The 24859-nt window shown below is 42.8% G+C and overlaps 1 protein-coding gene across 5 annotated transcripts in view; it reads right to left on the reverse strand.

The window, feature by feature from the left end:
* LOC139568651 (SH3 and PX domain-containing protein 2A-like) overlaps positions 1–24859 on the reverse strand; it is a 131986-nt gene continuing 107127 nt past the window's right edge. For 2 of the 5 annotated variants that reach the window (XM_071390623.1, XM_071390621.1), the window contains 8 exons: positions 20954–21037; positions 13631–13748; positions 11556–11718; positions 11096–11369; positions 10993–11007; positions 10561–10610; positions 10331–10450; positions 1–9385 (listed from right to left, as the gene is read on the reverse strand). In XM_071390623.1, coding sequence (XP_071246724.1) covers positions 7307–9385; positions 10331–10450; positions 10561–10610; positions 10993–11007; positions 11096–11369; positions 11556–11718; positions 13631–13748; positions 20954–21037 — 2903 coding nt within the window. In that variant the 3' untranslated portion in view covers positions 1–7306. The remainder of the gene's footprint in view (positions 9386–10330; positions 10451–10560; positions 10611–10992; positions 11008–11095; positions 11370–11555; positions 11719–13630; positions 13749–20953; positions 21038–24859) is intronic. The other 3 variants (XM_071390625.1, XM_071390622.1, XM_071390624.1) reach the window with 2 other exon arrangements.

The raw sequence follows: 24859 nt of genomic DNA on the forward strand, positions 1-24859 counted from the left end.
TTAATTAAACAAAGATAATACATTTAATAGTGTTTCTCGTCAGGGCAATGCAAGATACAATGTAAACATGAACAAGGTACAACAAGGAAAAAGGTTTTCAGAATGAAAACGGTAAAAAGGGACAGCCTTGTTTCCAAAAAGAACCGCTAGCACACAGACCAAGTGTTATGTTTCCCGTTGAAGAGTAGACTGATTTGAGTATTTGTACATTTGCTGTACTTTCACATACACTTATTGACTCACTGATGCAAAATTGTAATATCATGACATGTCCTGCTTCTTTATCGCCTTGTCACACCACATTACATTCTGTCACACCGAATGACTCACGTCGGTGACATTTACAAAAGGAATCAGAAAACACGTTTCTCTTGAACTCCATCCTCCCATGACACCTTTCTTTTGAAAACAGGACTAGTCTCCAGAGTTGTCTCTATAGAGTTGAACACAAATGTTGCATAAGAATAATGCAAATAAAGAAAGAGAGAAAAACAAATACTATAGCAACTCCTTTGGTCCAACTCGAAGCATTGGTGGTATGATGTAACAGAGTTGACATACTGGTAGTGGGTCATTATTGTTTCAAGTTTGGGTATAAGGACCTAGACGGTTTACAGAGCATAGGTTTAGAGAGTATAACTTTGGTTTGAGGCCTTGTCTACAAATTAGGTTTTTGTGACAGTGTTGGAGATTTGCCACACTACTTTCTACTGTAAATAGGAATTAGACTATAACTGGCATCAGAGAATGCTCATGAAGGCCTGATCTTAGGTAATAACAAGACTTTTGACTACGCCAACTAAAATGTATTCGGTGACCCCTCAAATGACACACATCTATATCTGACAAATCCTCCCTCCAGAAAATATGGATGTGGCAATAAATATGGTCCAAGTTGGTACCCATACAAAAAAAAGGAAGGTAGTTTAAAGCAGTTGTGAGCAGTTATTGCTTAGTGCGATGTGACATGATGTATCTGTCTGAGGGTTAATTAAAGAGAGTATAAAGTAGTAATTAGAACAGGAAGTCAAACAGTGAGAGTCTCAGCACAGCAGGAAACACAAAAAAGAACCAGCATGCACTATTCCTCAGCCATGCGACACATTAGCATTCTAAACAATGCCCCGACGCCACCTGTTGTGTTAAGTAATTGTGTTAAGTAACACGTGGCGTAGTCGGCAGTCCCATTCCACCTGTCTGAAGCGTTACCATCAGTTCTAGCACTGAGTAAGCTTTCATCCCTCTCCTTTTCTTCTTCTTTTCTTTCATTCGTTGACTTCCTTCATGAGCAAACAACATAAAAAATGAACTCTAAAAAAGTTACGTTAAAAATACCTACTAAAAACAACCCTTAGGTTAAACACCTCACACCCCTTTCACAAACACCTAATACTAACTTTCTCAAAACATCACATCTCCTACCCCCCTAACCTACCCTTTCTCTCATTAACCTGGCTCTCCAGCCTCTCCCTTCACACCAGGACAGCATAAGCCATCAGACAGAAGTTGACGCTTCACCACAGCAAATTATATAAAGCTGAATAAATCAGACACATGATTAATATGCCACCCGCTAAAAAGCTGTAGAGAGACAGAACGAGAGCGACAAAGAGTGAGAGCATCTATCCATCTTCGACAGCCGCAATCTCATTTGTTTTAGATTAGCCCCTCGTGGCTGTGCTGCCCCGCTATCAGAGCGCCACCGGCGCGAGAATTACTGGCCTTCAAACCTTTAACTACCGCAATTAAAATGGTGTTTTGATAATGAGATTTCACAGCCACGCATCGTACATTGGATAGTTCATTAGCCCAAGCCGTGGGAGATGGGAGAAGAGGAGGAAGTATGATGCAGTGTTATTCATTGTCTCTGATGGAAGCTGTTGCTGCTGGTTTTAACGGAAGTCTAGTCAGCATGAACAGAGGAGCACAATGTCCACAACTGTATCCAGCTCCTGTCTCTCTTTCTCTCTCTCTCTCATTCTCACTCTCTCTCGTTCACTATCTCTGTCTCGTTCTCTCGTTCTTGCCATGTCATCTACAATCCACAATCTGATCCATCTCAGGTTTCCCGACGCACCCCACACACAACCAACCTCATCCCTGACCTCCTATCTTTCTCCTGACCTCACCTGCACGCAATCCATCTCATCACAGTGCACACGTCCTCTCTCAAACACAGCAACACACAATATCTCACTTCACATGCTTCTACGACCCAAACCTCATACACTAGATACACTCAACATATCCAATCTCTTCTTTCTTCAAGTGACTAGCTTTCGGCACTGGGAACTACTAGCTTTGGTTGAGGCGAAAGAAAGAAAAAGAACATGGCGGATGTATGGTGGAAAAGGCCAAAGAGTGAGCAAGGAGGCACTAACAAAGGAAGAGTAGAAAAAAAGATCCGGGAAGGAAAAAGGACATTCCGGCTGGTGCTATCTAGGATTACTAGGCTTAAGGGAACGTCACGCTCGAGAAGGCCCGCCAATTTGTTAAAATAAAAAGAGAGAAAGGAGGCAGGGGCAGAGAGTCGAGGCAGTGTGGCGTCAGTAGGGACTGTCTCACTTGGCTGAATTCGCAAATATGGTAGAGGCTCTAATCTATTCCCTCTGACATGAATGGCATCCCTCGTCGGTGTGTGTGTGTGTGTGTGTGTGTGTGTGTGGCCCGTGCATGGGTGCTACTTTACCACAAATCTGTGGCACCCTCCACCAAAGTTAAAACTCAAGGGTGTGTGTGTTTCTTCCCTATCAAACCTACTGGAGGGGAAAAGAAATGAACCGAGACCTTCCAAAGCCGGGAAGCACCTTAACTGTTATGTGGGGATAAGTGAAGAAAATCATCTGTAGAGGAAACTTTTAAACTAACCAGCTTTAGTGGACCTCAAGAACATCACTGTTGTAATCTGTGGACAAAGAACCAAACCCATGTAGTATTTTCTCTCTTTCTCCTCAGAAGATTCTAAACATTCTGAACATGGTCAAGTCTGAAATGAATTCCCATGGGGCTTAATCGAGGACATGGAGATACATAAAAAAAAGTGTTTTCTTATATTTGGTGGTAGGTATAGGTTTGGAAGCGGATGGATTAAACTACGATGTCCCTCTAGTACACATCTTCCCTACAAGACTACCGGTTAACAGTCTCCCAGTTTACATTACGCGGTTGACATCTGTGATGGTTACAAATGTCACTCTTGCCATGGCAATGGGGTTGAAGAGGCCGGCATGGCTTGTGTTCAAATGGCATGGGGGCATCTGCGTACTGTAGGTGGAGGAGAGAGATACTCGAAGGACAAAAACATTTTGTTCAGGCACAAACGTGACAGCTCGAAGGCAGTCTGGTGAGTACCTAGAGGCCCTCGATGCTGACACAACTCTTACCGCTGTGGATCTGTGGTAGAGAACAGCTAGATGTTAACGAGGTCGGAACCCGGGTCATTGGGTTCTGCCGGTGCCATTCACAGTCCACTAGCCACGCACGCTAGCCAGGAGGAAGGACCAGAAGGGATTCTTACGTGGCCATTGGTTAAAAATCCTGTCCATCATGTCACAACATGTTGTGCTGTGTAGCTCATTGGAAGTAAGCATCTCCAATGGGATTGGAGTATGTTTAGTGCCATTAGCAACTGTTGCTGTTTTGAAAAAGGCTAATATGAAAAAAGCAGTGGACCTGAAATGAGTCATGACCTAAAGGTGTTTACATGACCGATGATGGCTTGACTGGATTAAGGGATAGACAATATATTTTTGTATCATATATCCTTAGACATGTTGAAAGAGGAGGTAATGATGATCATGTTTTTCTCTAGCTATGCTTTTTAAAGATGCCTATTTCTATTGCACAATTCCTCATTATTACATTTCTGAAAGATGTTCAAATACAATGGGGTGAAAACGAAAAACAAATAAGACAAAAATGATCATTTTGACCAAAACATTGAACAAATTATTTTAACATTTTTAAAATACAATATGAAAAAGTCAAGTTTGACACGTTACAATTCCCTTGTAATTTGCAGGCGCAGGCAGAGAAGCCATGTAAATTGAGCTCAATTAAACAATAGCGATATGCATTAATATGTGCTGAAGCGAAATGTTATGGGTGATTCAACACGTTTACATAATGCCTTCGTCGAGGGGAGGGAGGGAGATGGGTTAGGGGTTCAAGGGGTTCTGTACCAACTGTAGTTGTACTTGACATAGACCTAATTATTGATTTCCATTGCTTTAGATAGGATATGATGGGTGAGATAAAGAGCATTTTACCCTCCATTTGTGAAGCAGAACTAACTTCAGCTTCTATAGATCTGTATGCAACGGCTTGAAATTCATACCAAATAGACTGTAGAAATGTCAAAACACTGATATAGTATATCACACATTATTGACTTTTGTACTAGGTTGACAGACCAGTCTAGTGAGGCAGTGGATACATATTTGATTGTCAAACCACAAATGGGAGGTAGAAACATTAGTTCAAAATAAATACGATTTGAATCAGGCATTACGTACAGACCAATAAGGAGAAAGGAAGTGTCCATGATTTTGCTAGTTGCAGCACACAGCATGGGGGGAAAAAGTCATTTAGAAGGTTAAAAAAAAGATAGCCAAATAGAATAAAGTGAACAAAAAAAATTACAAACTACAAAAAAAAACGACTCTTAGCTGCATTAATATTTGAAAACATTCAATTATGTACAGGCATTTTGTAGTTGGTACTTTCACTGACCAGCAGTGCATTTGGTATTGCATTGTAACTGCCGGTTTGTTGGGCAACATGAAAAAAATATGTTGCAGTAGCATTTGTCTCCCACAAGAGAGTACCATGTACAGTATCCAATTATTATATTGTGAAGAGCTTTGGCATCCTCCAATGAATGAGATATTTTGCAACTCCTGTGAAAAGACAGGGGATGAAAAACTTGAGGTAAAAAAATACTCTTATTAAATAGTTATTTTTAAAAAATCAATAAATAATATGCTGAGTATTTCAACTGCATCTTTACATTAATGCACCGTAAACAAGTGTTAAAGTGCATTAATTCACAAAAAACGGAACTTCAATCTTCATTATTGTCTATGTGTGATCACACTGTAACAACAAAAAACAACTATGGTTGGCTAAAACAGATATAACTGCGATCTAGCAGGTACAATACTTTGTTTAATACTATAATACTGTCCAGCAGAAAATGTCATGAAAAATGTCACACAGTTAGAAAAAATATTTCAGCAGTCTTGAACACCAGCCAGTTGAAATAGTACTTCATTTGGATTTTCAATTGGGGATCGTTTTGAAATAATATCAGTATTGTGTTTGGGGAAAACGTATAAGTAAATAGTAAAAACTCAAAATAGTCCTGCAGTACTATTCTAAATCCAGTAGATACCAAACTACTTTTAAAGCAAGGAAGTGAACATAAACTTTATTGCATACCACATAAACTAATACTGCACAGCAATATCCGCATGTTTCAACATGCTTTTATTTGGGTTCAGAACATTAACTGAGTCCAGATGTTATCAAAACATAATTTTTTTTATTCTTCACTTTTTAAACTTCATTTTAGGTATTTTTTTTAGAATATTAGGCTATTTGTATCCATAAATAAATAGTTGTCACGTGTGCTCCCTCTCCGGCCTCTAGGTCACCAGGCTGCTCGTTAAGGCGCACACCTGTCACCATCGTTACGCACATTAGCGCATAAAGACACTCACCTGGACTCCATCACCTACTTGATTACCTGCCCTATATTATGTCACTCCCTTTGGTTCCTTCCCCAGGTGTCATTGTTTCTGTTTCTTGTCTGTGCGATGTTCGTGTTTTGTATTATGTTACATTTATTTATTAAAACACACTCCCTGAACTTGCTTCCCGACTCCCAGGGCACTCGTTACAATAGTAAAGCTACAAAATAGCCAAGGAAATGATATTCCTCTTTGGTTTGATCACATTGTGGGCTCGAGGCTATGGAAATATATCCCTGGGATTCAAAGATCATTATTAAGCCATATTTCCAGTACTTATTTTCTGTGCAACTGCAATTGCGGTTGCTATACTGTATACAGTAAAGCATATATACAAATATATTTGTCTGGGACTAATACAGACAGATGATATTAAAACTTATTGTGTAAAGTAATATCTTGGTGGTAGGTAATTTTTTTTTTAACTGAAAAGCACCTTCAATTGAAATTTATTTCCCAATAAGTATACTTTGATTAGATTTCAAGCTTGACAGGTTTCGGCTTTATTTGTGTGCAAGATACTGTAGGCTTGGTTGAAAATATAGAATAAGAAGTGGGACTCCAAAAATGGGGTGAAACTACAAAGTTCGTCTAATTACGTGTACCTCAACATAGATATTCCGTCAGTGAAACTTCAGAGAATCGAATATCCGAGAGAGGAAACTTTGACTCTTTCCAATTCTGGGGTGTCAGTGGAGTGTTACACAAGAAAGCAGAAATACATCTCTAAGGACAGACAAAAAGACACACAAAGACATTAAAGAACAAAACATACAGTAATGTCTAAAAAAGGTAATCAAAGGATTAGTCATTTTCAGTGAGTCAATTGTGACTCACTGAGAGTCACTGATATCTCTCCCGTTCTCTTGTTTTTTTCTTATTTGATTCATTATACTACAACACTCTAGATTGATCCTATTCGCTCGGTAACGCTCCTAAACACTTCTACTCAAGTGATTCTCTTGAACGTTACAAAAATAATTTTGGTGGTATTCATGCTCATAGGCCTATGGCACAGTAATACATTTGGTAATGACATTGAATCACTGATATGTTCCGTCCACTTCTTCAAACCCCCATTCAGTTAATCATCTACGAAAGGCACCTATTTGGCATTAGAGTCACAAGGGCAGGTATAAGGCTTGCCATCATTGCCCAGCTATCTTCTCTTTCTAATGTAAACCCCTTCTAGAAGGTGTCGTGTCAAATCGCATCGTTCCAAAGTTCCAAAAACATCTTTGGGTTTCTAACCCCGGCGGGTGGCCAACCCCGTTTTCAGTCTCTCGTTACATCCCATATCGCAGGCAACAATCTGGACTTTTAGTCTTTCATGTGTACACTTTAGTAAACCAGAAATAAGTGTCTCTTTCTCATTATAAGGTTAAAACATGTTTTTTTTTTTTACATAAAGTCTTTCAGAATCAATCATCTGTTTACATATTTGGAGCATATTGCTTGTGGTAGCTCTTGTGGGGTAACATTCTTATGGAGTGATGTCACCACCAATATTCTTAGTGACATCATCAAAGGGGGACATTGTTATTATTATTAGGCCATTACTTCTTCCTCTCTAGGTAGTTGGAGGGGACCCAGCCCTTGCGGGGGTGCAGGGCATCTTGGACCTGGCAGTACCACCACCCGTTGGGGTTCCTGTCTAGAACCTCCAGGCAGGTGCCCTCAGGGAAGCCCATGGTCTCGTCGTCCCCCCGGTAGTCAGCGATGGAGACATATACCTCCCTCCCCAGGTTGTTATGGATTAGCTGGCTCTTCTCGATAGGCTTGGGCCTGACTGTGGAGACGGGGATACCATTACGCTGCACAACAACCCCAACCCTGCTCAAGGCGTCCGTCCCGCCACCGGCGCCAAATCGTTCCGCCGAAGACCCCCTGGTGGTGATAGAGCGATCTGAGGGTCTCGATCGGGTCTCGACTGTGACAGGTTGCGCACGCACTGCATTGAAAGAGGAGTTACGGCGCACGCCGAGGGTAGCGGAACCGGAGCGGTACTGGTCCGTACGGTACTGGTTGTGGGCGGCCAATGACTCGTTCCGCCTTAGGGAACTCGTCATGTAGTGTTGACTGTCCATGGCGGGCTGTGGCACAGACACGAACACGGACTGGGGTCTGACGGCGGACTGCGGTCTCACCCCACCGTTCCTCATTCTCACGGCTCCGTTAACCAGCACAGCCGGCTTGGAGAAGCCCCCCGGAGGCTTGGAGGGGATGGGGGGAGTGTTCCTCGATCTCAGACCCCCTGGCGTGTGGTGTACCTGGTGGTGGTTGGTGAGTCCCTGGAGGTTGATGTCGTTGAGCGCCAGCACGCGCTGCTCATTCTTCTCCAGGCTGTTGGACTTGCTCCCAGTGCCGCTGCCCGACCCAGAGCGCTGCCCGTCAGACTCGGACCCGCCGCCGTTCCTCCCTTGGCGGATGGGCTCCAAATAGAATGTGGGCGCCCAGCCTTCCTCGTCCCGCCAGCGGATGTACCACCAGCCGCTCTCCTGCCTCTCCAGGACCTCCACCTCCACCCCAGATGGAAAGCTCAGCTCTGACTCCTGGACCTTGTCGTAGGCGTCTGTGGTCCGGTATAAGTTGAACCCCTCCAGATCAGAATCTCCCCGGCTCCCCTTGGAGTAGATGGAGGAGAGGTCTGAGGTGCTGTTGCGGGAAGAATGGGAGTCCTCCGACGAGATGACAGAGGACATCTCTGAGTCTTTGAGCCCATGGACGGTATGCCGGAGTTGACCCGTGGGCCTCAACTGGCGTCTCAGGGAAGTGATGTCCATCCTCTCGGAGCACTGTGGCTCTGACTTGGTGGTGAGGAGAGGTTTAGGCCTCACCGAGGGCTTGAGCTTGGTGGAGGGGCTCTGGCCTATCCTTTGCTCCACCGTCCTGATGCCTGGAGGTCTCCTGGAACCTCTACCTGATTCGTCTGAGGACGACCTGGGGCTGGTGTCGGCTTTGGCTAGGGACTGGCTCCGGCTCAGCTCCGAGGCGATCTTCTTCAATGGCTTTCCCCCTGCTAGAGGTGAAGACCCTGAGGGTTTGCGGGGTACAGTTGAGGAGTGGTAGATCCTTGGGGAGTTGGAACCGCCGCAGCCTTTGGCCAAAGCCCCTTCATCACCACTACTGCGCCTGAAGCCATCGTTCTCATAGATGCATTCCTCCTTGACCATCTCTTCAACAGACCTGAAGGACCTTCTTCTATAGCTGATAATCACAGGGGAGGTCTTGCAGACCGGAGGAGAATTACGGTACTTCTCACAGACCACACTGTTGATTTTCACCTCCAGGGGGCGATGTATTGTCTCTCCCTTCAGGGAATCTGTGTCCGACTCGCCCTCGCATCCAACGGCGGGAATGTCGTATTCTGGTTCCTCGTATACTGCGGGCCGACTAGGGGATTCTGGGGCTTTGGACGATGAGGAGATGGAGTGACTGGGTGAAGGTGAGGGCGTCTCCTCTGAGTCTTGCTTTTTGGCGGGTGGAGCTGGGGGCGGGACTTTGGGGCGGGTAAGCGTGCTGGTTCGTCGGCTGAGGTTGGGCTTCTTGCGTTTGTCGATGTAGGAGCAGGGGGCCCAACCCTCCGTCTCCCCGATCTGGACATACCACCAGCCCCCGGAGTTCTTCTCTATGACCTACAGAGAAGACAGGTGGGAAGATAACCAACAGTCAGATACACACTTGATGGAACTATCGCTTTACAATAAACACTCACTTGAACTTCACACTGATGAAAATAGTATTTTTAACAATGGGTCCTGGTCAAAAGTAGTGTCCTATAAAGGGAATAGGGTGCCATTTTGGAAGCAGACAATGTTTCTCATACATGCGGTTATGCAGATGTAGGATCTTAATTTGATCACCCTGCTGCAGGAGAACTTGGAATCTATAATGCATAGGGAGAGGGTCAGAGTAATAGTGTTCTACTGCTGTTCTCTCCCTCCCTCTAACATCTCCTCCACTATCACAAAATCAGTCTCCCCATTTACAGATGTAGGACCTTCATTTGATCACTCCGTTGCAGGACAACTTTCCTGCAACGCAAGACATTTAAAACTTGTAGTGTATTTGAGATTTTAAAAGGCTTCTGAAGTGAAATTTCCACTTTGAAATGTCAAACTTTCAAAAATAATTAGAATCCACATAATAATAATAATAATCCCAATGAACTGTTGTTGCAGGATTATTTTCCTGCTGTAGCATACTGGCTCAAATTAAGATCCTACATCCTACATATTCTGGGTATCATTCTTGGTGCGACGGTTAGAGAAATCAAAACAAGCTCGCTTCTTCTAAGTTCAAATGTCCACCCCGACATCCAGTTGGCCTCTATACAGTATGTTGCCAGCATCATCAAAATGAACAGACCGTCAAGGCCATATCTATGAAGCTCCAGCAGTTGTGTCTCTGGTGAGCTGTCAGGTGTCATTAACATTTAATGTGCTCAGACAGATTTCAATACCGACATATGTACAGCAGTTCTGAGCATAGAGATAGATCATATAGACAGTAGCCTATCCATCTATCCAGAAACTAAATATCTGTATAGATACTGTATCTCTATGATTCTGGGTGCTTACGTCAGCTTTTTGTCCTCCACGGAAACTGATGCCATCAGAGATGCAGGACTGGAACTCTGCGATGGTGTAGTACTCCGCTTCCACAGTAGGGGGCTCTGGTGGCTTGGGTAACTGGAAGCCCTGCACAAACAAGAGGAATAGAAAAAGAAGCAATCTTGAGTTCAATGTGCTATGTTTATGTGTAAAAAAAAAACGTTTTCTGATACATACTGTATTTGAGAGTGACTTACCAGATTTGTTTCTCTTCTAGGAGGGGGTTTTTGTCGGAGGTTGGGAGAGCCTAATGAATGGAATCATAGATTAGCCTCATTTACTGTCAAATGTAGAAATGATAGAAGTGCAATTAGTAGTCTACTGTACACACTGCAAAAACACATACCAGACGAGTACAAACCTTAGTATATCCGTAAAACCCCAATCAAAATGTTATATCACTCAGCACTATATATGTTTTTATTGCATTTTATTACACCCAAATATTAGTTACACAAATATATCCCAGCACCCAAATATTAGTTACACAAATATATCCCAGCACCCAAATATTAGTCTAATAGATATATATTAGCACCCAAATATTAGTCTAATAGATATATATTAGCACCCAAACATTAGTCTAATATTAGATTCACACTATACACCTTCGTCTTTCCATGTCTTACCTATAGCCTCAAAGCCTATGCAAGAAGAAAACAATATTTTACTTCAGTCGAGTAAATCGTCTAATTTGAATCACCATACAACTCCATAATCGATGACACTCACCTATCGACACTCTGTGTGGAGCGACACGTGCTACAGCAGGGGACCCAGGTTCCGTCTTCCCCTTACTGTCCTGTAGAGGACCACTAGCACCAGGGCCCAGGCTAGGACTGGAGGTACCCATCCCAGATCCAGAACTCAGCCCAGGACTGGGACTCGGACCTGGGCCGTGGTCGGGGCTGGGGTTGTAACCTGGGGCATAGGGCATGGGCAGGCTGATCTCACTCTTGGAGATGTGGCGCTCAGAACTGGTGGAATCTCCATCCGTTTGGACATCCTTTGAATCAAATCAAACTTTATTTAAAATGCATTTAAAATGGCAACACGCTTTATAGTAAAATAAACACTATACAATACAAGACATAAATCAAACAAAAGCTAATAAAATAGAAAAAAGTGCTTAAAAACTAAAAAGTTCAATCAAATGAAATCTTAAGTTAAAAGTGAAATCTTAAAACCTTACCTTCTCACTGCTGGACTTCTTCTGGAGCAGGTTGCTGATCTCCATGATGTTGCCGATGATCTCCACAGGGCCTGTCAGGGTCTTCTTCCTGCCCGGGGATGAGAAGTCCTCCTTCATCTTCTTCAGGTATGAAGCCGGGGCCCAGCCCTCCTTCCCCAGGTACCTAGCAGCAGAATGGAAGTTAACTCACCGGTCAAATAGTAACCCTTACCGGTCAAATAGTAACACTTACCGGTCAAACAGTAACCCTTCCCGGTCAAATAGTAACCCTTACCGGTGAAATAGTAACCCTTACCAGCCAAATAGTAACCCTTACCGGTCAAATAGTAACCCTTACCGGTCAAATAGTAACCCTTACCGGTCAAATAGTAACCCTTACCGGTCAAATAGTAAACCTTACCAGTCAAATAGTATCCCTTACCGGTCAAATAGTAACCCTTACCGGCCAAATAGTAACCCTTACCGGTCAAATAGTAACCCTTACCGGTCAAATAGTAACCCTTACCGGCCAAATAGTAACCCTTACCGGCCAAATAGTAACCCTTACCGGTCAAATAGTAACCCTTACCGGTCAAATAGTAACCCTTACCGGTCAAATAGTAACCCTTACCGGTCAAACAGTAACCCTTACCGGTCAAACAGTAACCCTTACCGGTCAAATAGTAACCCTTACCGGTCAAATAGTAACCCTTACCGGTCAAATAGTAACCCTTACCGGTCAAATAGTAACCCTTACCAGTCAAATAGTAACCCTTACCGGTCAAATAGTAACCCTTACCGGTCAAATAGTAACCCTTACCGGTCAAATAGTAACCCTTACCAGTCAAATAGTAACCCTTACCGGTCAAACAGTAACCCTTACCGGTCAAATAGTAACCCTTACCGGTCAAATAGTAACCCTTACCGGTCAAACAGTAACCCTTACCGGTCAAATAGTAACCCTTACCGGTCAAATAGTAACCCTTACCGGTCAAATAGTAACCCTTACCGGTCAAATAGTAACCCTTACCGGTCAAATAGTAACCCTTACCGGTCAAATAGTAACCCTTACCGGTCAAACAGTAACCCTTACCGGTCAAAAAGTGCATCTTGTGTTAACTACAAAGTCATTACAAGCAATACACTGTAATTACTTCCACGTTATGTCCGTCAGTAATACTACTGGTACATCAACAGTAAAACATCTTACTACATCATCAGCCAAGGTTGACAAGTATGCAAGAATTATTTACGATGTCAAAGGGAGTCTTTATTTTTGTTTATTCTCCCACTGACTGTCTACGACCACTAGATGTCCTCATACACATAGAAGAACATAGCCTGATTCTGAGCAGAGCAGTAGAACACTGTGGGGTGTGTGAGCCAGTAGGCTGCTGGGGGGGGGGGGGGGGCTCATATTAAGTGGAATGTTATCAAACACAAGGTAACCATGTGTTTGATGTGTGCGATACCATTCCATTGATTCCGTTCCAGCCATTACTATGAGCCCGTCCTCCCCTATCAAGGTGCCTCTGGCCTGTTCTTTAAGCCAGAGCAGAGGCCAGAGTAGCATGAGGTAATCATCCGCTGGGGAGTGGAGAGTGGAGCTCACAAGGCCTTCGGGGCCATGAGGAAGCTACAAACAACAGGCCAGGAAATGCACATTTACTGAGCATGCAACACACTCTGTCGCTCTTCCACCGAACAGATCACACACAACACATTCACCGGATCTCCAACGAGCCACATGTTAATGGTTTACAAGTACCTCTGCCTTGATCACATCTCCGAAAATAATGATATAAACGCTCTCTCTGGGGACTCGTTTCATTAGAGTGTGAGAAAATGTACATTCACTTTTGGTCCGATTCCAATATGATCGTTCACTCACTTCCCTAGCCTATAGGTCTTGTTGAAGGGAGTGTAGGATTTAATTGTAATTGGAACTGGGCCAATCCAACATAAAATCACTAATAGGTGTGAATTCTTCACCGGAGCAATGTTTTCCTTTGGCTAAGGTGCCTGTCACTCCATGGTGAGGACCAATCATAGGAAGCCCTCCACCATAAGGACAAAGGGGAGGAGGTGATGCTCACCTGATGTACCACCAGCCCTCCAGGTTCTTTTGGATGACCTCCACGGTGACCCCTTTCTCAAAGCCGATCTCGTCCTTCCCCTGGCTGGCGTACGGCTGCACCGTCATGTACTTCTCTTCTACACGGGTCGATGGAAGGAAGGACAGAAAAAATGGAGAGAATCAACATTTCTGTTCAGTAAATCCCAGTAATGAACCCCTTGGAGAACTCCCGTTGAATTTCCCAGTCAAGAGATATCTACTGCAACAACCAAAGTATTTCAATCGATTAATGTTCTCTTAGAAAGCAACACAGAGGTAAAAGTATCAGGAACCACCCAGTTATCCATTTTATCTGTTTTATTTGTATCCATTCCAAACGTATCCTCCAATACAAACACAAAACAGCACCCTCTACTGGCCGAACCTCTCATCACATCCACAACACTCTCAACCCCTTCCTTATCACAGCTAGAATGCGACAGAGGCAACCGAGCCAGGACCCACTGTGGACCCATAATACAGTGCCTTGCAAAAGTATTCATCCACCTTGGCGTTTTTCCTATTTTGTTGCATTACAACCTGTAATTTAAATGGATTTTATTTGGATTTCATGTAATGGACATACACAAAATAGTCCAAATTGGTCCAAATTAAAAAAAAGAAAAGTGGTGCGTGTATATGTATGCTATGAAGCCCCTAAATAGGATCTGGTGCAACCAATTACCTTCAGAAGTCACATAATTATTTAAATACAGTCCACCTGCGTGCAATCTAAGTGTCACATGATCTGTCAAATGATCTCAGTATATATACAGCTGTTCTGAAAGGTGCCAGATTCTGCAACACCACTAAGCAAGGGGCACCACCAAGCAAGTGGCACCATGAAGACCAAGGAGCTCTCCAAACAGGTCAGGGACAAAGTTGTGGAGAAGTACAGATCGAGGGTTGAGTTATAAAAAAATATCCCAAATTTTGAACATCCCACGAAGCACCATTAAATCCATTATTTAAAAATGGAAAGAATATGGCACCACAACAAACCTGCCAAGAGAGGGCCACCCACCAAAACTCATGGACCAGGCAAGGAGGGCATTAATCAGAGAGGCAACAAAGAGACCAAAGATAAACCTGAAGGAGCTGCAAAGCTCCACAGCGGAGATTGGAGTATCTGTCCATAGGACCACTTTAAGCCGTACACTACACAGAGCTGGGCTTTACGGAAGAGTGGCCAGAAAAAAAGTCATTGCTTAAAGAAAAAATAAGCAAAAACATTTGGTGTTCGCGAAAAGGCATGTGGGAGACTCTCAAAACACATAGAAGAAGGTCCTCTGGTCAGATGAGACAAAAATGTAGCTTTTTGGCCATCAAGGAAAACGCTATGTCTGGCGCAAAACCAACACCTCTCATCACCCCGAGAACACCATCCCCACAGTGAAGCATGGTGGTGGCAGCATCATGCTGTGGGGATGTTTTTCATCGGCAGGGACTGGGAAACTGGTCAGAATTGAAGGAATGATGGATGGCACTAAATACAGGGAAATTCTTGAGGGAAACCTGTTTCAGTCTTCAAGAGATTTGAGACTGGGACGGAGGTTCACCTTCCAGCAGGACAATGACCCTAAGCATACTGCTAAAGCAACAATCAAGTGGTTTAAAGGGAAACATTTAAATGTCTTGGAATGGCCTAGTCAAAGCCCAGACCTTAATCCAATTGAGAATCTGTGGTATGACTTAAAGATTGCTGAACACCAGCGGAACCCATCTAACTTGAAGGAGCTGGAGCAGTTTTGCCTTGAAGAATGGGCAAAAATCCCAGTGGCTAGATGTGCCAAGCTTATAGAGACATACCCCAGGAGACTTGCAGCTGTAATTGCTGAAAAAGGTGGCTCTAGAAAGTATTGACTTTGGGAGGGTGAATAGTTATGCACGTTCAAGTTTTCTTAATTTTTTTTCTTATTTCTTGTCTGTTTTTGCATCTCAAAGTGGTAGGCATGTTGTGTAAATCAAATTATACAAACCCCCCAAAAATCTATTTTAATTCCAGGTTGTAAGGCGAAAAAATAGGAAAAATACCAAGGGGGGTGAGTACTTTCACAAGCCACTGTAAACACTGTTGAGTGAACAACACTGCAGACTGGATCCCTTTGAAATGGCTGCAGAGCTCCAGAGCTGCAGTGTGGAGCCAGAGCCTCCCTGTTGGAGAGAAGGAACCTGTGGAAGCTCTCAGATCTTTATCTGGCTCCACTTGGAGACAAGGGAAATCCCTGCGGTCACTCTAGAGTGGGATGATCCGTAGGGGGATTCAACTACTGTGGGAAAAGCCAAGTGTAAGTATGAGGGGTAGTAGTGGGGGGTAGATAGATAGGGCCACTTTAAGCAGCTGTTGCTTCAATGGGTTGGATATACAGGGGCATCGGAGGGAATGGGGATAAAGACAGGGAGAGAATCGGAGTTGGTCCAGTGAGAATGGCTTGTGACTATGTCAATAGCAGTGCACTATGCAATAAATAGTGCACTATAGGATGACTATAGTGTAATTTGGGACACAGCCAATGTGTCCCTGGGTGGGATGGGGAAGTGAAACAGGAGAAACAGGAATTTCAGAGGTGTGAATGTGTGTGTGTGTCAGTCTGTTTACAATGGGTGGGGTGAGGTGAGTTTTTAGTGGGAACACATTCTACTGCTGCCTGTCATTCCAGAGGGAGCTGAGGGGCTTGGGTCAATTATAGAGAGCTGTAAGGAATGTCTAGGGGCTTTGGGACTGGGTAGCACAGGGAGTGTGTGTAGGGTGGGTGTGTGTGTGTGGGTGTGGTTGAGGATGTCTGAGTACTTGCAGGTGGAGAGGGAATACGGTGTGAGTGTGTGTGTGTGTGTGTATTCAAACATACGTATCACGTGTGTGAGCATGCTTTCTGGACATGTACTGTATGTGTATCTGTGTATCTGTATGTGTCTCACACCGTCTTAGTGAATGTTTGACCAGTCAGCTGGGCCCAAAGCCCCAAACAGTGAGTTCAGAAGGAGGTTATCAGCACACTGCCATAAATCACATTAGACTCTGCTGTAACTGATCCCGTTCTCTAGACATACAGACAGAGGAACAGGGTGGAGGAGACTGGATAGAGTGTTTGACCTAACGACTCGCCCTGTCAACAACACATGAGGTAATCGATGAGGTGAGGTCATCCTGCTGTCACTAGCCAATCAACACCTATGGATTTCATCGGACCAGTCAATCAGACTGTACTGACCTAACATTGGGTCAGAAGAATTTGTGGGTTTGACCGAACATTGCAATAACAAGGGATCCATTTGTTTTTCTTGGGAGTATTTTTGGCGATAAAGTTACCAAAGGCAGGCCCATTGACCTGAGGTAGGGTCAGAGTAAGTGGACTATAAAACAATAACAAAGCGATCCATTTAGCTTCCTCCTTTGTCTTCTTTGGGAGTATTTTGGCGATAAAGTTAACAACTTTAGACCGATTGACCTGATGTAGGGAAGGAACAACAACAAAGTAATCAATTTTGCTTCCTCCTCTGTGGTGTTAATCCATAAGATTTAGCACCTGGCACTTATCTTCCCTCCTTACAATGTTTACTATCTCGTTTCCACGGTAACTAAAACCTTGACTACTGGGACAAATATTATATTTCTTAGCAAATGGGTCAAGTATTCCATTAGTAAAGAGTGTTTCGGGGTAGTTTCGGATAAGTTGTTAAGAAGACAATTCATTCATATTGTAAGGTTAGACTCCCTACTTTCCTCTCTAACTCATGCATGCTTCTTTCTCAATGGATCTTTCCTTAATTCCTCCCATCCTCTCCACTTTCTCAAAACTCTTGCAATAAGGTTGAGCAGGAGGTTGGTAGAGTATTTATGTACTCGTGGAAAGATAAATTAAGAAAGAGTCCATGTCTAATGACAAGAGTGCATCTTCAAAGAGTGAACCATGAGATACAGTATTTATCCATTATGTATGTCTATGGAGAAAACACTCAGGGCAGAGTAATTCTAAGTATTCTTTATGGTCAATGATCATGTCCCTGATACACTTAACTCTACTTTTAGCTTCCTAGAAACTAGTGCTGAGCGATTATCCGACGTTGGTTAAATTTTTGAATTCCATTTAGTTTAGTTTTTTTGTGAGCCCAACACTCCATTTCTCCAGTGAGAAATCAAATAATAATAAATCAAGTCAAGAACTATGTGGGACACCTGGCTGAAGGGAGTTGTAGTTTTCATTAGGCAAATATCCAATCTAGTTCAGTGCAGAAATTAGGTAATTAACTACAATGACCAAAATCCATTGCACCTGTTCTTTTTGGTGCAGACAGAGATGGATAGACTTTTACTATACACAGACTGCATAGACTGCATGAGAGAGGAATGTACTCAATGTTGAGAGAGAGGGATAGAGACAGTTTGTCAAAGTGTGCCTTATCTACTTTGAAGGACTAGTAAAATGATTTTGTCAGAAGACAGCTCTGCAGCATACTAAGGCAAGCTGGCTTAGCTAAATAGGGTGACTAAAGACAGTACAACGTGGGGAGAACAGAGATAATGTTGTTTGGCTTTTACGGCCTGAGCAGAGATGAGATGATGACTTTAAGGAATTCAAGATAATAAAGTCATCAAATAAAAACAAAGTAATATACACAAGTGAAATATTATTTCACGCCGATTTTTTTTCTCTTTCTATTGATGTCTACCCAATGTGGACCTGACAGAGACAATGGAATATTTTCAATGTTTGGGCAATTGAATGTTCACTATTTTTGGCTTTGGAATTCCCATTAAAATAATTTTAATGCCATTATTTCACAATGAATTGAATGTTTTTTTTTAATTATCGAAATTATCGAAAAATAATTTTTGTTTTTTATATTCGAACCGAAACCGAATCGACCCCAAAAAGCACTAATCCCTCAGCACTGCTTGAAATGGTCTGTGCATGCTGCCTCAAGGCACTGCCTGATACAAACATGCCTCGCCTGGCATTCATAACTCTCATTACCACCTCAGAACAGCGACAAAAGGAATGAGTAAAAAGGAAGGCCAGGCAAAGATGGGGGGAGAGAGAGATAATTAGAGAATTAGAGATGTGGAAAAAGGAACAAATTCAAAAACCAAGTTTCCGACCACAGTCAGCAGTATTTTCATGGTGGGATAATTTTGTAGGGTGGAAACAAGGCCTCTAATCCAGAAGTCATAAATTAGTTAGCATGCAGCAGTGCGTCTGATGGTGCCAGCTGAAAGCAACGTTGGACTGCCAAATGACCTGAAACCCTGGCTGTTAAAACGTGTCAGCCGCAACAGGGGACAATATATCACTACTATCTGTTTTTGCTGGTTGATGTCTCTAGTACAACATCCTTACACAGGCATGTACAGTATGTTGACCCAGAGTCTCAAGTGAAGTCATCTGGGAGGTTGGATATGATATTCGTATAGAATATTGATATCAAGGTTTTGGTACAGTGAAATGCCTTTCTTGTTTGCTCTTTCTCCGACAATGCAGTAATCAATATCAGTAGTACTACAAACAAATACATGACAATGCCTACTAATTATGCCTCACGCAATGATTGTCCTGAGTCCTTCATGGCAACAGTTACATCAGTGGCTGACACACACAAAAGTGGCTCCATCCACTGTTATAGGCTCGTGTCTGTGATTAAAGCCAGGCTTCAGTACGGGCTACTGCCCCACATTCACACTTTCCACCAGCCTATTCCAGCCAGCCCATTCATCCTGCTGTTACTCCTCTGAGAGAGCTAGCTACCTAACTGTAAATGCTTCGCTCAGCTCTGGCTGGAGACTATGGCGAGGCTCTGGCATCCCATATTAGTACATTCACCAAAAGTGTCCAAAAGAGCTGGATGTAGTCATCACATGGAAATCGTTGGCTGGGTATTGAACTAGTATTTTTTCTCCTGTGCAGTATGAATAGGACCTGGGTTTTTTCCTGAGGATCTAAAAAGGAAAAACGATGTCCAAAGTTATAAATTAGTAAGACTACAAATAGGAAGTGGAGTTTTTCCTGGTCAGGTCATGTGGTTAGGAAAAACGCCTGGCCATGAAGTATATAGGTCATCGTAGGCCTGTATAAAGTTCATCAACACAGGCACTAACTCATACCATCTGACACAAGTTCCCCCTGTGTTGGATGAGCTCTGCTGAGTCACTTATGTTTATTGTCTCTTTGACTGGTCTGGGATCAGAGTTAAGCTATACCAGGTGAGTCACGCCCCATGTATGTTATTGGTAGCCTGGGAAGTTATATGAGTCCCAGGTCAGTTTCAGTAAACAAACAGACAAAAGACAGAGCCGGGTGGAGTGAGTGGGTTAAAACTAATCCTAAAACCAGATAGCTGATCTCTCCTGGTCTTATTAGAGGGATGAGAAATTGCTCTGGCTCTAGGAGTAGGAGTAGGCCACAGACACAGATCTAGGATCAGCCTCCCCAAATCCTATCTATATCAATGACAGAGAACATCTAACAGACCTTCAATCAGCGTATATAACAACTTCATCCTTCAATATAGTGACTACTTTTTTGATCAAATATGGGTAGAAGTAGCCTTTTAATAGCCACAGATCTAGGATCAGCTTACCTTAGCCGGATTCTAACCATAACCATTAGAGGATAAATGCAAAGCTGACCTTGGACCAGTTTGATGAAATACTAGACAATATGAGACATAGGCTCATGTCTGTCTGGGTCCATCAAAGAGAATTCATTATGACTCAACAGCAACTCTCCATTGAGACGTATTCCAGTATTGCAGTGTCCAGGGGAGCTTGGCAACGTGATACATTCAAGAGTGTGAGAACATATCTTTACCAATAAATGCTCAGTCATTAAAATCGAATGGTTCTGAACCTGGAGGGAGTTGTATAAGTACATGAAGTAGCACTGCACACAGTAATGTTGCGAGCAGTTATTAGCCAACAAGGTTGTTACTGTTGTGCTGTCTGAATTAAATACCCCTCATTATCTAATCTGTTTAATGTTAGTATATTATTCTGTTACGCAGAGCATAATGAAGAAATAATGATCTTTCTAAAAGTAGAGAAAAGTGTGGTAAATGTAACTCGGGGAGCTGAAATCTACACGACCACCCAATGTGCTGTTTGTGATGTTGGCGTTAAGCTGGAGTTGTTTTTGGCTGACTGTCATGGATGTAAATGAGTTTTCTTACGATGAAGGAAGGAGTGTGTGTGTGTGTGGTTCTGAGAGAGGCCACTTGAGAGTACCTGTTTATTTGTTTGTTTGTGTGTGTGTGTGTGTGCGTGCGTGCGTGCGTGTGTGTGTTGACTGTGTGTTGACTGTGTGTTCACCTCGACTCTGCTGGCGGTTCACTATGCCCCCCAAGGTCCATCTGCGGTCCAGTCTCTTCAGATGAGCCTTGCGTCTCTTAGTAACTGATGAAGGGACGGACGGAGAAACCAAAGAAAAACAAAGAAACATGAACTTAAGAAGCGTATTACAAAATGAAAGAAAGCAAAAAGCCGGCGTTAGTTAGTAGGATGGTGAAAACATTACATGGAAAGCCAGCAAATAAACGGTGTCCATTTTAAGCTATGCATAGTAAATGACATGATTTGTAATAGTGTAGTAGCAAATGGTTTTGCAGAAAGAATTGATATTCATTGCTGTCATGATAATCACTATCCGTCTTCGGAGTTCACGCGCACATTTCACAGTCAAGCAGCTAAACTTCTTAAAGGGTGAGTATTTCTGGGGACTGAGTTATACTGACATTCTAAATAAACCAGTGGAACCACAGACATCCTGAGGACAGTGACAGCTAGGTCATCAATACAGAGGTATTTCCTTACGAAAGAGAAACTATCCTCCATATCGTCTGTCATCAAAAGAACAAGCCCCACATCAAAAGAGGAAGTAGTAATCGTAGAAATAGAATGCATAGAAAGGGCGTCTCCATTCATTACACATTGCCAGGGTTGGAGCTTACAAGCCTGTTCTATTAATTCTCGCTCTACGGCAAAGATGACATGATGTATCATAGAAATAGAATGAATAGAACAGGCGTCTCCATTCATTACAAAATGCCAGGGTTAGAGCTTCCAAGCCTGTTCTATTCATTCTGTTTATATGGCACTGATGACATGATGTGTGATACAGTATCATCCAATCTAGTGTGTCTGGAATACTGAAACCTGTTAGTCTTCAAGGTTCTCACCACGACTGTATTCTAGAAGGCCAATCCGCATACATAACGTTTTGTGTGTCTGGGACTTTTGAAATGGTCACAGACATGCTACATCTGTGTGGCATAGTATCATACTAGCCCCTAGCGTACTGTACACATGGTTTAAGATTACCCAGCAAACTACATATGTGTCCAATGTGTTGCTAATAGGTTTTCTAGCAACTGTATGGGAGAAAATAGATAAGGGTAAATCTTCATGTTAGCCTGTTAGCCTACCGTAACAGCTTGCTACGTCCTCTGGTAAACTGTTCCGTTCCAGTCGGCCTCATAAGCAGGGTCCACTCTTGCAACACCACTGACTCACGGTAAAGTAAAACAGCCCTTTGTGATACTGTCCAACTCGTTGCTTTCTGATGACTCGTCATTATCGTCCCTTCCTTAATGCATTCCCTAGCGGGACATAAACCAGACTTTCAGAACGGAGGAACGAGTGACCAGGAGGGAGGACAGAATCAAATGACTGTCATCTCTCCCTTCATAATGGAGGGAAGAGGAGGCGGGAGAAACGGAGGAGTGAGGAGAGGAGGACAGAATCAAATGACTCTCATCTCTCTCTCTCTCTCTCCCTCTCCCATTGACCTCCTAATTGAAATATCCGATTGGAGACAGCCACAAAAGGCAGACGTTATTTCAGGGTAATTCCAATAGACCAGACCTACCAGGCGCTGTCGTTCCTCCTCAGTGAGCTAGCTACAGTCTGCTATTGGTTTATATGACAGCAGACTGGGGCTTAATGAGTATGAGGGGGAGGTTGGGAGGGTAGGGGAGACAGGATAGTTACCTGAGATATGAGATAAGCAGTGGTGTGTGAAAACTGAGTAGGCAGGCTCTAATGGGGAAGGTGTTGATAGAGGAGTGTTTTGCGGGATGGGAGGGATGTGTGTGTGTGTGTGTGTGTGTCTGCATTTCATCTCTGTGTGTGCCTGTCTCAGATACCTAGGTATTTCCAGGCTCCAGCTACATTACCTTATTTTTCCTTAAAGGCTATCACAGACTTTCACTACCAGCCCAGTATGTCTCTCTCTCTCTCTCTCTCTCTCAATTCAATTCAATTCAATTCAATTGACTTTATTGACATGGCAAGTTCATTATTACTTACATTGTCAAAGTATACATATCGAAAAATAAAAATCTAATATATATATGTATATATATACAAAATATATATATATTTATATATAAATAAATGGTGGAACCAACAGCAATAATAATAGTAGTAGTGGACATGGGATTACCATTAACAGCAACTACAACAACAATATTAATCAGAACAACAATACATTAAAGCAACAGTAGTAGACCAGTGTCAACATGACTTGAGAAGACATATGACCTGGTATGAAAGACAAAACAAAACTAAGCTAAATGGGAAATATTATCAACATTACTTTGCATTTTTCACTGGCTGTCCCTCAGGTTGTGGCAGGAGGACACATATTTGGCTGCCAAAACTGCACATTTTGGCTTTTCACCCAATAAATATTTGATTTTTTTCTTCATCTTTTATAGTTTCAAATTCTTTGTATTGAGTTATAATTTTGGGAAAGAAATATGCTCTTAGGTCTGAGTATTTGTCACAGTGTAGTAGGAAATGCACCTCTGTCTCTACCTCTCCCCTGGAGCAGAGTGAGCACAGCCTGTCCTCTCTGGGCAGCCAGGTTTGTCTGTGACGACCGGTCTCTATAGCCAGACTGTGCTCACTGAGTCTGTACCTAGTCAATGTTTTCCTCAGTTTTCTATCAGTCACAGTGGTCAGATAGTCTGCCACCATGTACTGTCTGTTTAGAGCCAAATAGCATTGAAGTTTACTTTGATTTTTTGTGGTGTCTTTCCAATAGGTGATATATTTTTCTTTTTGTTTTGTGATGATTTGGTTGGGCCAGATTTTCTGAGGGCTGTCCCGAGGCTCTATGGGGTTGGTTTGGGTTGGTGAACTGAGCCTCAGAACTAGCTGGCTGAGGGGACTCTTCTCTGGTTTCATCTCTTGACATTGTAGAGCTGTGTGATGGAATGTTTTGGGGTCACTTGTTTTTAGATGGTTGTAAAATTTGATGGCTCTTTTTTCTATTCGAATGAGGAGGGGGTATTGGCCCAATTCTGCCCTACATGCGTTATTTGGAGTTTTTCTTTGTACTTGCAAAACAGTCTTGCAAAACTCTGCATGCAATATTTCAATTGGATGTTTGTCCCATTTGGTAAATTCATTATTAGAGAGTGGACCCCATACTTCACTACCATATAGAGCAATTGGTTCTATAACTGATTGAAACATTTTGAGCCAGATTCTAATTGGAATTTCAATTTTGATGTTCCTTTTAATGGCATAGAATGCTCTTCTTGCTTTGTCTCTCAGCTCATTCACAGCCATGTGAAAGCTACCTGTGTTGCTGATATTTAGTCCTAGATATGTGTAGTTTTTGGTGTGTTCTAATAGAACTGTGTCCAAATAGAATTTATATTTGTCATCCTTATTTCCCGACCTTTTTTGGAATATCATTATATTTGTTTTTTTTAGGTTAACGGTCAGAGCCCAGGTCTGACAGAACCTGTGAAGACGATCTAGGTGCTGCTGTAACCCCTCTTTAGTGGGAGACAGCAGCACCAGGTCATCTGCGTACAGCAGACACTTGATTTCAGTGTTGTGTAGGGTGATACCAGGTGCTGCCGATTCTTCTAATATTTTTGCCAATTCATTAATGTAGATGTTAAATAATGTTGGACTTATTGGGCAGCCCTGTTTCACTCCACGCCCCTGAGAGAAGAAGTCTGTTTGCTTGTTGCCAATTTTAACCGCACATTTGTTTTTAGTGTACATTGATTTAATAAAATCATATGTTTTCCCTCCAATACCACTTTCTATTAGTTTATAAAAAAGACCTTCGTGCCAAATTGAATCAAATGCTTTCTTGAAATCTACAAAACACGAGTAGATTTTGCCTTTGTTTTGGTTAACTTGTTTATCAATTAGAGTGTGGAGGGTGTAAATGTGGTCTGTTGTACGATAATGTTT

This window comes from Salvelinus alpinus, chromosome 2 (assembly GCF_045679555.1).
Source record: "Salvelinus alpinus chromosome 2, SLU_Salpinus.1, whole genome shotgun sequence".
Classification (NCBI taxonomy): domain Eukaryota; kingdom Metazoa; phylum Chordata; class Actinopteri; order Salmoniformes; family Salmonidae; genus Salvelinus; species Salvelinus alpinus.